At 41.2% G+C, this 13219-nt stretch overlaps 1 protein-coding gene across 1 annotated transcript; it reads right to left on the reverse strand.

Annotated features, from left to right (window-relative positions):
* Positions 1 to 456: 456 nt before the first annotated feature.
* Positions 457 to 12907, reverse strand: LOC133110110 (equilibrative nucleobase transporter 1-like). Its single transcript, XM_061219992.1, has 12 exons — positions 12721 to 12907; positions 12140 to 12266; positions 10833 to 10879; positions 10612 to 10688; positions 10388 to 10480; positions 7644 to 7783; positions 5730 to 5872; positions 5268 to 5408; positions 3332 to 3439; positions 2667 to 2859; positions 2238 to 2361; positions 457 to 675 (listed from the first exon to the last, which is right to left on the reverse strand). Exons 1-12 carry the CDS (start codon positions 12905 to 12907, stop codon positions 457 to 459), a joined length of 1599 nt encoding a protein of 532 aa, XP_061075976.1.
* Positions 12908 to 13219: the final 312 nt, after the last annotated feature.

Below are 13219 nucleotides of genomic sequence, written 5' to 3' on the forward strand. Positions count from 1 at the left end.
TCTTGTTCAGGGACACTTCAGCTGGGGGATCGAACCAGCTACCCTCCGACTGCCGGACAACTGCTCTTACTGCCTGAGCCATGTCACTCCCTGTAGCTCAACTGGTAGTGCATGGCACCCACTGGTGATGGAATCAATTCCCACTGGTGCCAGCCGTCCTGAAAAATGTATGAGCTCATGGTATTGTAAGGTGCTTTGAATAAAAGTATTCATCAAATAGCATTCAAATGCAATGCTGGAGTGTGAGCTATTGATAGTGATCAGACTTTTAGTTTTCATCCCCCCGTATCCAGCATCACCACCAGCCGCCACTGTTTGTTAAGAACATATGTCACAAAGACAGTTTACAGAAGCAGGAAAGAAGAAGCCAACATGGTCATGTTTGTTTTATTATTTGTTTTATTATTTAACAAACAATATTTTCATGAAACACTCAGTGGGGGAAAGAATGGACCCTCATAAAACAGTAGGCCTGAGGCATTGTGAGTGTTCATTTTGGGGGTGTCTAAGAGGATCCTGGGGTTGGTTTTCATTGTCTCCAGAGAAGGCGTTCTCATCTTTGGGCGGTGGCTGGGCGGAGCGTCTTCTCTGATTGGCCAATCTGCGCCAGCGGATATAGACATAGGCCGGGTGAATGAATGTGGCCAGGCACAGGATGCACAGGGCTATGTTTATCTGCAGAGGGAGTAAGAGAAGAGACTGGAACACTCATTTGCATGTATTTGTCAAAGGAATTTTCCAGGAAACTTGTGGTTTAGATAGATTAAAATGATTTTTTTCAATTGGTACAACCTGTTAATACTTTTAATAAGGCAATTACTATTATGGGTATTACCGGTATTTGTCATTTTTTGTCATTAAACAAATGAAATAATATTAGAAAACTAATTAGCCTTGGTCAAGCAAGTCAAGTCAAGTTTTAAAAAATTTATTTTTTAAAAGTTATGTTTAACCTTATTTTAGTCAAAGAATGAAGATAGTGGACACACAACAAAGGAGTTTAGGATTGGTTATGTAGAATATAAAAATTTTGCACCTTACAGTTAGTTATTTCCTACCTTCTGGGGCATTAAACCCTTCAAACAATAAGGGTTAAGAATTAGAGGTAATTTAGGCCAATAATGAGAGTAATCTTAAATTAGGATTTCTCTGAACAGATAATTAAAAGGGCAACAAAAAGACAGATTTAAGAAATTCCAAAGCTCCGAAAGAAAATATAAATTAAAAGTGAAAGTAACTCTCTATTTGTTATTTGTTTTTATTTTTTATTGCTTTAATATGGGTGCTTAAGTGAAGATCTGAATCAATTTTCACATCCAAGATTTCTGTCTTTCTGAGTGACTTTTAGCCTTTCGAGCCCTGGACTGAAAGAGAACACAAACTTCAAGTCTTGCTTATTTGGTGCCAAATAAAATGATCTCTGCTTTGTCTTTGTTTAAATGAAGAACATGTTGGAACAGCCAATTGTTTATTTGTTCTCTGCATTGACACATTGAGTCTATGGGACCATAGTCATTTGGAGAGATATCCAAGTAAATTTGAGTGTCATCTGCATAGCTACTGCATGGTAAGCAAATTTGTTGTCTCACATGATTTGGCCTCATGGGACCATATAGAGATTGAATAACAGAGGCCCAATAATTGAGCCTTGGCGGATTCTATATGTCATGGCTTTTTCGCTCGGATGCATAATCAGTATCAAATAATAATCAGCTACACTAAGATCCAGTAAAATTATTTATTACTTTTATAAGTACTATGGTGGGATTGGACACCTGACTGAAATTGATCAAACTAGCTATTTAAGGTTAAGAAGTTACTAAATTTATTATAAACAGCTTTTTCAATAATCTTACTTATGAATGGGAGATTTGAAATGGGTATGTAATTGCTTAGTATGGGAGTGTCCAGTTTGCTCTTTTTTAAGAGGGGCCACAGTCTTTAATGCCAGATGTAAGGAGAGCAGGCAGCCTAACCCCCTTATGGAGGAAAGCAGAATGGATGTACATAGAAATGGGATCACAGCACAGAAAGTTCCAGGACAGGGAATCAAACTGACTGCGACCAGGTCTGCCTAACGTGTCACAATTACATTTGCTAATTCCAATGGAAAATATTCTCAACTGAATGGTACAAATAGCATCAATGGCCGCCAAGTGAAGAGTGATTCATGTTATGATTCTCCTGTGAGTGGATGTTGGGTGTGTAGGTGCGGAGCATAGTGGTGCAGTGCTCACGTATAAGGGGTCTCCATCCAACACCTCTTTCACCAGGATGATGCAGGGGAATTGCAGGAGCAACACCGCAGACAATACAGCGTTAACCACACCGATCAGCTTACCAAAGTGACAGACTGGAAAACTGTAGAGACAAGAGGAGAGTAAGATTAGAAGAAGGCAGATGGATAGAGGACAGTTGCATGATAGGATAGGGGTAAAATGGGAAAGAAGAGGGGTAAAATGGAGGAGGATGAGAGAGAATGCAGGAGACATGGCGGCACTGCTACTCATAATAATCATGACAATCAGAAACAGCAGTTATTCTGAGATTGGCCCCAGGCTGGGATCACAGTCATGATAAACAGTTCTGGAATGTGTGCCTCTGGATATATCCCTCTAGACTGGCGAATGAGAGAATCTGAATTTAGTCACAACATGGTCACTCACGCAATGCTGATGAAGGCTGCATTCCCTCCAAACGAGAAGGCACGGTTGACCACTTGCAGGACGAAAGTCAGGTACTGCAGCGGGAGCACAGGTATGGTGGCGCAGATGGAGAATAAGAGGCACTGCAGGGCAGTGGCAGTGAGGAAGAGAGAGAGCACCACAGAGCGCAGGTTACCCTCCTCCTCCGTCTCTCCTGTGGCAGAGGCAAGAGCTGGGTTAGCAGAGTTAGAGGCAGCCACTAAACACTGAACCTGCGACAATCTTTTCATGAGCATAAAAGCTTCCTCTTTCTAAAAGCTTTCATTTTTTATTTGCATTTTCTATTACCATACACTGCTGCAAACAAGTTCATTGCTATACCACGTACTTTTTTGTGGTTTAACCTTCTCTATATTTTGTTTTGAGGAAAAAAAACTGGTCAACACTAAAAGTGTGTTGACAATATGTACTGTACGTGGTTCTATGCACTGAAAGCAGCACATGACAGTGGGGGAATGTTGCTGTGAATAATCATCTGTGCTTAATTAGTGCTTAATCACATCACCATGCAGGTCTGCCAGGTCTATAATTAGCTAGTACCAGACACGATTTCCATGTCTCGTGGCACTGCTGTTTTTGCATGCCCTGCGGCAGCACACCTGTGGGCAGGTAACACAGGTACCTGCCTTCGGCCCGTAGCTTGCCCTTGTATCTGTCAATGATCAGGCCATTCAAGGCGGCGCACAGTATCCCACATAACTGTGTGTAGGCGAAGGCGTTGGTGTAGTGACTCACTGAGACAGAGGGAGAGCAGAGCAGAGGATTAGCATACAGCAGCACACCATAGCATGGCCTCACACACTACTACAGCTCCTCAGCCTGCCTCTCTTCTGCTCTGTGAGTGTGTGTATGAGTGGGTGAATGAGAAGCATCTATTGGACAAAGGCGCTATATAAATGCCAACCATTTACCATTTACCATCTTTGTCTCACACTGAAAAGCACAAAAAAATGGTATCTATCAGCATCCAGTGCTGCAAAATCCATCCTCAGGCCAGGAAAGCACAGACGACCATGTGTCCTAATTTGTGTTGTCAATTGCTGCTTCTAAACGCAATGCAGTTAAGTCTGTTGGGCTTGCGCAGATGTGATTCAAAGAGACTCATCCAGCATCCAAGACAGTTTGGAAGTCAGGATTTTCAGGATTGCTCACTGTTTAGGAAGACATGTTACCGGGGCAAAAGAGTCTTAAACCCAAACCTGCTCAACCCCAGGTTAAGGGTAATCTGTGGTTTGCAGGATAACATGCACATAGCCTATAACAATGGTCTCCAACTGTCAGGCTTCAGAACAATGGACACAGTCGCTCACATAATGTCCAATAAAATACTTTATTGGGCAGGTTAAACAGGCCAAGGTCGATAGCTGGCAAACAGGAACACAGCAGGCAAAGAAGTTTGTGGTCAGTAATCCAAGCAAGGGTTTGTCAACGGGGCAAGCAGACAAAGCACAGGCAATCGAACGAAGTCTAAAAGCACAAACCAGGAATCCAAACAAAGACCAATGACAGCAGGTCGTACACGAACAGAAGGAGAATCCAAAAGGTGGTAGTCAAGGAAAACAGAACAGGTCAGAACACAGGTCAATCAGACAGAAATCACTGGAGAGAATGGCAGGAGCACATTCCAATCTGGCACTGAACGAACAAAATAGACAGGTTTAAATACAACAAGGGGAAACGAGAATCAGGTGTGCACGATAATCAGTAAGTGAGACACAGGTGAAATGAATGAACAGAAAACCGAACTACAGTGGTCACAAAGGGAAATAAAAGGCAAAACTCTGGGGACTTGTAGAGAGAATACTGATACCAAAAACACAAATCATGACATCTAACCTTGCTAGCCTATTGGGAAGCTACTGGGTTTTTGTTTTCACCTTGTTGAGACCCAGGTATCTGGTGAGTTAACTGTGTGATCAACTGCTATAATTGATTAATTAATCACACGTTTTAAGTTAAATGTTTGCATTTGCTGAAAGCCTCAAAAGACAGGAAATTAAACTGATCAGTCCTCACACTAACATCAGCCTGCTCCCCATCAAGGTATCAGCATCTTTGACAACATGCTTTTGCGGTGGGTGGGACTTCAACACTATAATTTTCACATAGTAACAATTCTTCTCAATTTGTTGGGGACCAAATAAAGACGGAACAGTTTCACTCTCCTCCCTACTATGACATTGCACCCATTAAGTAGCTTGCCAATGACCCTTGATGTATGCTTTTGTAGATCTCTGTCGCGTTCCAGTGTCATCTTCCAGTTTGTGAATCTGATCTTTTCAACTTAGAAAGCCCGGATATGCAGATTCTTTCCAGTTTCTTTCTATACAAAATCTGAAGAATGCGCCATCCTCGCCCCATGCCCTGTTGCTCTGATGCTGGACTATTGCGATTGTTTTCCCACAGGACTCCCTGATTGTGCCACTAAACCACTGCAAATAATACAGCATGCTGTTGCCCAACGTTCCAAAGCGTGCTCATGATGGAAAAAGAAGACACACAAACATGTGACGTGTTGACTGAGTGCCTATACATCTGAGCAGCAGACAACCTGAGGATTACCTTGGGCTGTGTCTCCGTGAGCCAGCAGGGTCAGCATGGGGTTCAGGGTGCCAATGAACAGGAGGTGCCGCAGAGCCGTGACTGACACCCACACCAGGTGCCACAGAAACAACCAACTGAGCACACACTGCTTAAAACTGTCTACAGGGAGAGGGTGAAGAGAGAGATCGAGAAGGACAGAGGGGCAGATACAGATTTTAAAATGAATAACATCCCATGAGGACAAAACCTACAAATATCTAGTAAGATTCTTAAGGTTCAAATATTAACTTCTTCCATGTTTCTTTTTGGATTTTACTTAAAAGTCTTGTCACTCATGTCATGACAGTGGGCTTCAGAATTAATGGCACCTTAAACTTAAAAAAAGCTTATTGACTTAAGCTTTATTTTCTGACCTGTGAGGTAGTGTGCTTTATTTTTTAGTGTGCTCTATCACTGTAACACTGCATGACAGAGCCGTACCTGTCTGTGGGGTCTGCTGGGGGTTTCCTAGTTCAGATGTTGCATTCTCTATCCCTTCCTCTCCCTGCACAGGCTCTGTGTTGTCTCTCTGTGCTTTGTTTGTGAGACAACAGCGGTTGCACTTGATCTGACTACAGTTCATCCTATAACAGAAACCAGGATTTAATACCTTTGTGAAATCTGAATATATTCTGAATAAATTAAGTCCAAGCAGAGATGATGCAAGGGGACAGGCTTGGTGCTACAGCTGAATCAGCAGTGGCAGGAGGGAGGTGCACAGCTGAATCAGCAGTGGCAGGAGGGAGGTGCTACAGCTGAATCAGCAGTGGCAGGAGGGAGGTGCACAGCTGAATCAGCAGTGGCAGGAGGGAGGTGCACAGCTGGTCTTGGGCTGGAGCTCCGGGGCCTGGAGAGGGTGCTCAGGAAAAGTTGGGCGAGAGCTCCAGGTGTCCAGAGTGGGGAGAAGAGGAAAGTAACATTGTTTGGGGGTTCAGATGGTAATTGGTCAATCACAGCAGGAGAAAGAGAGGTGTCTGCATGCGATAAGGTAAACCCTGGCAGAATAAGGCTATAGCAGCATAGCTAAGGGAAACAGAAGCAGTGGCCAGCACAGCCATGAGTGCAGGCTTGATGAGGGCAGTTACCACCAGACCATGTTTGGTTAAGCTTAACACAGCAGTATCAATAATGATCCAGTGACAGCACTGACTACTGTCCACCAGAGACTCGATAGCTTTTGCCCACCACCCACTCCTACCCATCATTACATTAATGTAACTTTAAATAAGGTGATAGTGTCTGCACCCCGAACATGAACAGGCAATTTGTTCCATAGGAGAGGAGCATGATAAGAAAAGGCTCTGCCGCCTACGGTACTTTTAGCCATTCCAGGAATAACAAGAAGGCCTGCACCATCCGAACGGAGCATTCGTGAGAGAGTATAAGGAATAAAGTAAATCATTTAAATATAGAGGGACAAGCCCATGTAAGTCCTTAAAGGTCAGAAGTAGAATCTTATAATCTAATCGGAATTTAACAGGCAACCAGTGAAGTAAAGCTAACACTGGGCTGATGTGCTCAAATCTCCTTGTTCTAGTAAAAATACAAGCTGCTGCATTTTCCCTTTCAGAAAGGAATTTGAACATCCAGAAAAAAGAGCATTGCAGTCATCTAATCTTGAGGTAACAAAAGCATAGACTAGCTTTACTGCATTATGTAAGTGACAGTACTGAATTTTAGAAATATTCCTCAAGTGATAAAAAGCAACCGGAGAGATGTTTTTATGTGCATCAAATGGAAGTTCTGGATCAAAAGTAACACCAAGATCTTTGATGGCAGCATTTGAAGTGATGGAAATTCCATCAATATTAGGCATATCTTTACATAATTTGCATCTCAGGCCCCACTACCATTATCTCTGTCATATCAGAGTTTATCAAAAGGTCAAGTTGTGGGTCAACCATTGCTTTATATCTTTACCACAAGCCTCCATTTTTGACAGCTGGACAACTTCCTCAGGCTTGACTGACAAATACAACTGGGTGTCGTCTGCATAGCAGTGGAAGTTAATGCCATGTTTGCGAATAACTTGTGCCAGGCAAAGCATTTAGAGAGAGAAGAGCAAGGGCCCAAGCACAGATCCTTGTGGTACTCCATATCTAACCATAGACTGATAAGAGGAGTAATTTTTAAAATGCAAAAATTCATATCGGTCTGATAGGTATGATCTAAACCAAGAGAGAGCCTGTCCACGGCATATAAGATTTTCAATCTTCAATTCTATTTGACAGGATGAGGTGATCAACTGTGTCGAATGCTGCACTTAAATCGAGAAGCACGAGTACAGAGATGTAGCCACTGTCGGAAGCGAGGAGTAGGTCATTGAGTACTTTGACCAGGGTTGATGGTTCATACCCATAAGTGTAGCCCTCAGGGAGGGGGTAGGGGATGTGCATCTTTGGCATGAGGATGAAGGTTCTCATGAGGTGGATTATGCTGCATGCCGACAAGAAGAAAAAAGAGTGGTGCAGAGACATCCCTCTTTCAGATGCCACCTGTAGCAAAAGATGGATACATCTTTTAGAAATGACCATAACCAAGCCATAAAGCTGTAATTTAGCAATTTAATGTATAGGTAGTACAGCATGTGGCACACCAAGATGGCAAATCAGGTGCTACACTCAATCCATTCTTTGTCTTAATATTGGATATCATACTTGTCACAAAAAGGTTGAAGAACAACACACTTCCTGGATGCCACTTGATAGGCATTAGCAGACCGGTTAGGTATACTTGATGTATATACTTTGGAAGGAAAGTCACTCCATTTTTCTCCACTTATGATCTCTTTTCACTGGCTATACTCACTCACTGAGCACTTTATTTGGTGGACCTGTACACCAGCTTGTTAATGTAAATATTTAATCAGCCAATCATGTGGCAGCAACCAAATGCATAAAAGTATGCAGACATGGTCAAGAGGTTCAGCTGATTTTTAGACCAATTGTCAGATTGGGGGAAAAATGTGATCTAAGTAATTTTGACCTTGGAATGATTGTTGGTGCCAGACAGGGTGGTTTGAATATCTCAGAAACTGCTGATCTCCTGGGAATTTGCATGCATAGCAGTCTCAAGAGTTTGCAGAGAATTGTGCAAAAAACATCCAGTGAGCAGCAGTTAACTAAGAAAGTGCTCACCAAGTGTATATCAGGTTACATGAAATGACTCTTAGGCATCTGGCACACCACCCCCCCTTCCTTAAATAACTAATCATCCAGCACCCACAACCCAAATGTCCAATGTTCTTTTTCTTGGTTCCAATGGTTTCTTAAAAACACATGAAACAATTTCTCACCATTTAGTTCACCATAGCAATGTAAATTTAACAGCTAGAATAGCCTAACTTATTAATATCGGCTGCATTACACACAACATATATTACATTTAAAACATGTAAATAAGATAAATATGAATTTGGCACCTACAGTCTACAATCACATGTAAAAATTGATTATATTTATTTTGGCAGCTGGCCCAGTGGAAATGTCAGTCAAGTAGAACACTGATGGAAAAATCCATAATGTCCAGCTCTGGGCCCTGTTTCACAGAGCAGGATTACTTGACTGGAGAACTGCACTGACTAACTCCACTTAACTCGAGGGAACAGTTTCCCCTGAGCCTTGTATTCCTCTTAAAGCATCTTCTCTTGAAATTAGGAGTAGAAAAAGCTTTTATCAGGATATACACCCAGTGAGCACTTTATTAGGTATTTATTAGACTTATTTTTTTAGACTTCTACTGCTGTAGCCTATCCATGTTATGTTAGTTATGATGCGTTGTGTGTTCAGAGATGCTCTTCAGAATTCCACTGTAATGTGTAGTTATTTGCGTTACTGTCACCTTCGTGTCAACTTTGACCAGTCTGGCCATTTACCTCTGACGTCTCTTATTAACAAGGCGTTTCTGTCTGCAGAACTGCTGTTCACTGGATTATTATTTTTTTTTTTTGCACCATTCTTTGCAAACTCTAGAGACTAATGTGTGTGAAAATCCCAGGAGATCAGCAGTTTCTGAGATACTCAAAACACCCTGTGTGCCACCAACAATCATTCATTGGTCAAAGTCCCATTCTGATGGTTGATGTGAACATTACCTGAAGCTCCTGACTCGTAAAGTAGGTGTCATAAAGTACAAATGTTCCTAATAAAGTGCTCGGTGAGTGTATATAGCATTATTGTCCAAATTTAAAATTGAAAAAGTTTTAAACTGAATTTGACATTGAGATATACCTACAAATCATGAAAGCCAAGACATTAATGTGGTCACTACTTGTGACTAGTGGGTTACAAATGGCTGCACAGTCTCAGAAGCAGAACTCCAGTTTAAAAACAATAAAACTATATTTTTACTTCAGGTAATTCAGACATACAGATCATGAAAGCAAAGACTTTTCTTGAGTAAAATCAGATGAAACCAAATACATTAGCTTGTAGCTGTGACAGCAGATGACACGACTGTGTGTCTGCATGGTGACTGATAACCGTGACAAGCTGGATATCCTCGATTCCAAACTCTTTTTGGGTGCTGCTTTGTTGTCATCTTGTGTTTAAAAGCTTAAAATATATTTTACTCAGAATTTTGGCATTGGGACATAATGATTATGAAAGCCAAGATAAAGTTATAAAATAATTTTCAATTCTTGAAAAAAATACATAGTCTTATATAGAAATAGTCTTGTTGTGCTATATAGCGTTAGTTTGGGCTGACAGACGAGAAGACAGTGCCCCCTCCAACTACTTTAAAATGAGTAATTAGGCACACATTTAGCTAATTCTTACTCTTATATACTATTTAACGAGCATAACTGTGTTAAAAATATGACTGTAAACCCTTAAATTAATAGATAAAAGGCATGAGTTTGCCTGAAAAAGCCTCTGGGGAAATTAAGAAATGTAGCGCACTCGACTTCATATGGTTTTCCGCATCTTCAGTTCAGGGGCACGATGTTGCCCCGCTTCGATGGGATGTGACACCTTTCTTGCAAAGTGTGAGTGATTTCTAACACTTCAAATCAAATTTGACTCTATTAGCACTGTCAAAAGTGTTATTTGCACACCTTTTTGGTGAGACCCACATGTACACTACTTAACTGCTTTTACCTTGATGATGAGGAAGGTGATGGCAGAGGAGCTGTAGGCTCCGGTAAACAAGGTGATGACGGTGGAATGATGGATGTCAAAGAGATTCCCCACCTGGAAGAGAAAGTACAATCACAACTCTGAACAGATAGTGCCAGGCATTACATCATGAGCATTTCTCAAAGCAGCAATCTCGTGTTTGCCGTGTTATTGAATATAATTGAACAGTGAGAATGAGGACACACCTGCATATTTGTGAGCAATAACATGCTGCTTCCAAATGCGATGCAGGCCAGACCCGGAAACAGTATATTGGATATCTCTGCAGGAGAAAGGGGGGGAGATAAAGAGATAGGGAAACTGAGAAAGGGTTACTCAAGGCTAAGCATACACTGACACAGAAGCCTACATGGAAAACTGCCACTGTGTCAGGGTAAGTGTCAGTTAAAGGCCCAGAACACTTTACCTGGATGTGAAAAAGGAATCAGCAAGGTACCAGTGGTGTACAGTATTCTGGGAAAAGAAAAAAACAAAACACACAAATGAGTTTAATCATTGTATGTAAAAGGATGTAAGGATTTGCTTTGGAGAAGTTTACCTACATAAGGACTTCATGGGGCTCATGGTTGTTTGGATGTTTGGTGGATGGTTGACTGTGTTTGGTGTATTTTCTTTTGCATAACCTTTGGTGAATAAAAACATAATTTTTTGGTGCAAACTTGTGTGTGTTGGTTGGCTTTGTTATGTTTACCATGGCTGTTTTGCAGCCACAACAAACAAATTGTTCACTGATCAGGTAGTTTTACTGAGTTGAGATACTCTCTGGAGTAGACAAAGTAAACAACAACCCTCAAATGTCAGGTTTTGTGTTTTTCACTGTGTTGTATTTTGTCTAAGTGTTTTAATACCCTCTGTGCACACCGCAGTCACCCTGCCAGCTCATTCATTCATCGTTATTCGTTTCAGCTGCATTTTCACTTCCTGATTGTTTCCCCACACCTGATTGCCGTTTCCTCTTGTTACCTGTATTATAAAAACCCCTCATTTTGTACGTCTCGTCGCCTGATTGTTATGTGTCTTTATTGTACTCTTCAGCGGTTTTATCTGATAGATTTCTGTTACGACCCGTCTTGCCTCCGACTTCCGCATTTTGCTTTTCCCATCGGTCTAGTTTGGAACTGCTGTTTATCGACCCATTTTGGCTTTTCGACTTTTGTTTTTGGATTCTGTTTTTGTTTTTGGATTATCCTCACTGTTCCTGTTTGCTGGTGCATTGACCCATTGCTTGGACACTGTACTACAAAACTGCCTTATCCCTGCTGATTCTGTTTGCTGGATCTCGACCTCTGCCTGTCTGACCTGCTTTATTTATAATAAAGACTGCTATAAAATCTATGCCTGGTGTTCTACAAGCCTGATATCAATGAGCTAAATGGCCTGTGAGTGTCATGAGGTATTCTAATATTGTTACTCTTAAGTTGTAGGCCTATTCCAGCTAGTTCTGTGAGCAACAGTGCCAGACATGCACATTTACATTTGCTTGAAGGTATTGCAATTTGCTCAGTTGTAGGACCTATTTTTATCTGCTTGCTTACAGACCTTTCATCACCTTTGTACACCATTTAATTCAAGCACATAAGATCTTCATTTGCTCTTGAGCGCAACACAATTATTTTTGTCCAGAATGCCACCTGAGGTCCAGCTCCTTTAGCTCAATCGCATATTGTCTTACATGTAGTGTTCTTTATACCACAACAACGTCTGAAAACTCACATTGCCAGCAGTCTGGATGCCATGGTACCGAAGCGGTCAAAGAAGAATCCATTGAGAAGACTGAGGTTCTGTAAGATGACGGTGATGGTGAAAACTAGGGAGAAGAGCTTGTTCTGTTTGCTACAGTCTGGGGCAAGTGGAGGGAAGAGAGGTGTTCACACCATAAGCCTTTTAAAAAACGTCCTTTTCAATTTCTGTGCACTGCATCATCTTCTGCATTTGCTGTTATCATGCATTTGTATTAGCCTACTTTTAATATACTGTATTACCTACAATTTACCTGTCATTTATTTTAACATGATTTAAAAAAATTGATATATATATTTTTTCAATAAATATTTCCTTAATTCTTAATTAAAACTTCTTAACATTATATTACATTTCTTAAATATATAAAGCGTTTCAAATAATTACTTATACTATCTCACAAATTGAAATTGAAAATGTAGTCTCATTAGGTCGGTACTCATTCGCCTGCTTTCTAGTGCTAAGACATATACAAAACGGTGAAATAGGTTTTTATTGTTCTTCTCATCAAAGATTCTTTGCTCTCAAGTGCAGGAGTAAACAGTCATACTCACCCATGTACTGTGTGCCATTGGGTCCTGTGGCATTCTCACACTGGTCGCTGAAGTACCCACTAGCTTTCAGGATAAACACAAGGGAGGGCCACCCAAGAACAACCCCAGTAAAAAACTGGCTCTCCACCAGCCCTGTGGCCAGGGTAAGCCAGCAGCGCAGCCTCACTCCACGTAGAAGCCACAGCATCTTCAGCCTCTCTCTCCCTCTATTTTTCAGTACTCTACCTCTCCCTCTATTCTCAGTCCTTAACCTCTGACTTATTTCTGTCCTTTACCTTTTTACTCCTCCACTGAAAGATAAAAGAGAAAAAAAGACTAAAATATTACAAGAAATGGCAAAACCATTGAAGTGTGGAAGCTGAACATTTACAGAGACAATATTGCCCGCTCATGTGACTACAGTTCTCAGTAATGGGTATTTCATTGCAGTTGTAATGAATATAAAATAATTCACCAGACAGAGAAAATTAGTGTTAAGTTAATAGACTCCAAGTATATA

This window comes from Conger conger, chromosome 14 (genome assembly GCF_963514075.1).
Source record: "Conger conger chromosome 14, fConCon1.1, whole genome shotgun sequence".
NCBI lineage: Eukaryota > Metazoa > Chordata > Actinopteri > Anguilliformes > Congridae > Conger > Conger conger.

Excerpts from the sequence above, each read along its gene's own strand:
- LOC133110110 (XM_061219992.1), bottom strand. The coding sequence starts at position 12,907 with ATGCTGTGGCTTCTACGTGGAGTGAGGCTGCGCTGCTGGCTTACCCTG. Across the intron at positions 10,880-12,139 it reads GCATCCAGACTGCTGGCAAT|AATACTGTACACCACTGGTA; the intron begins GTGAGTTTTCAG and ends TTCTTTTCCCAG. Across the intron at positions 5,409-5,729 it reads CCAGCAGACCCCACAGACAG|ACAGTTTTAAGCAGTGTGTG; the intron begins GTACGGCTCTGT and ends CTCTCCCTGTAG.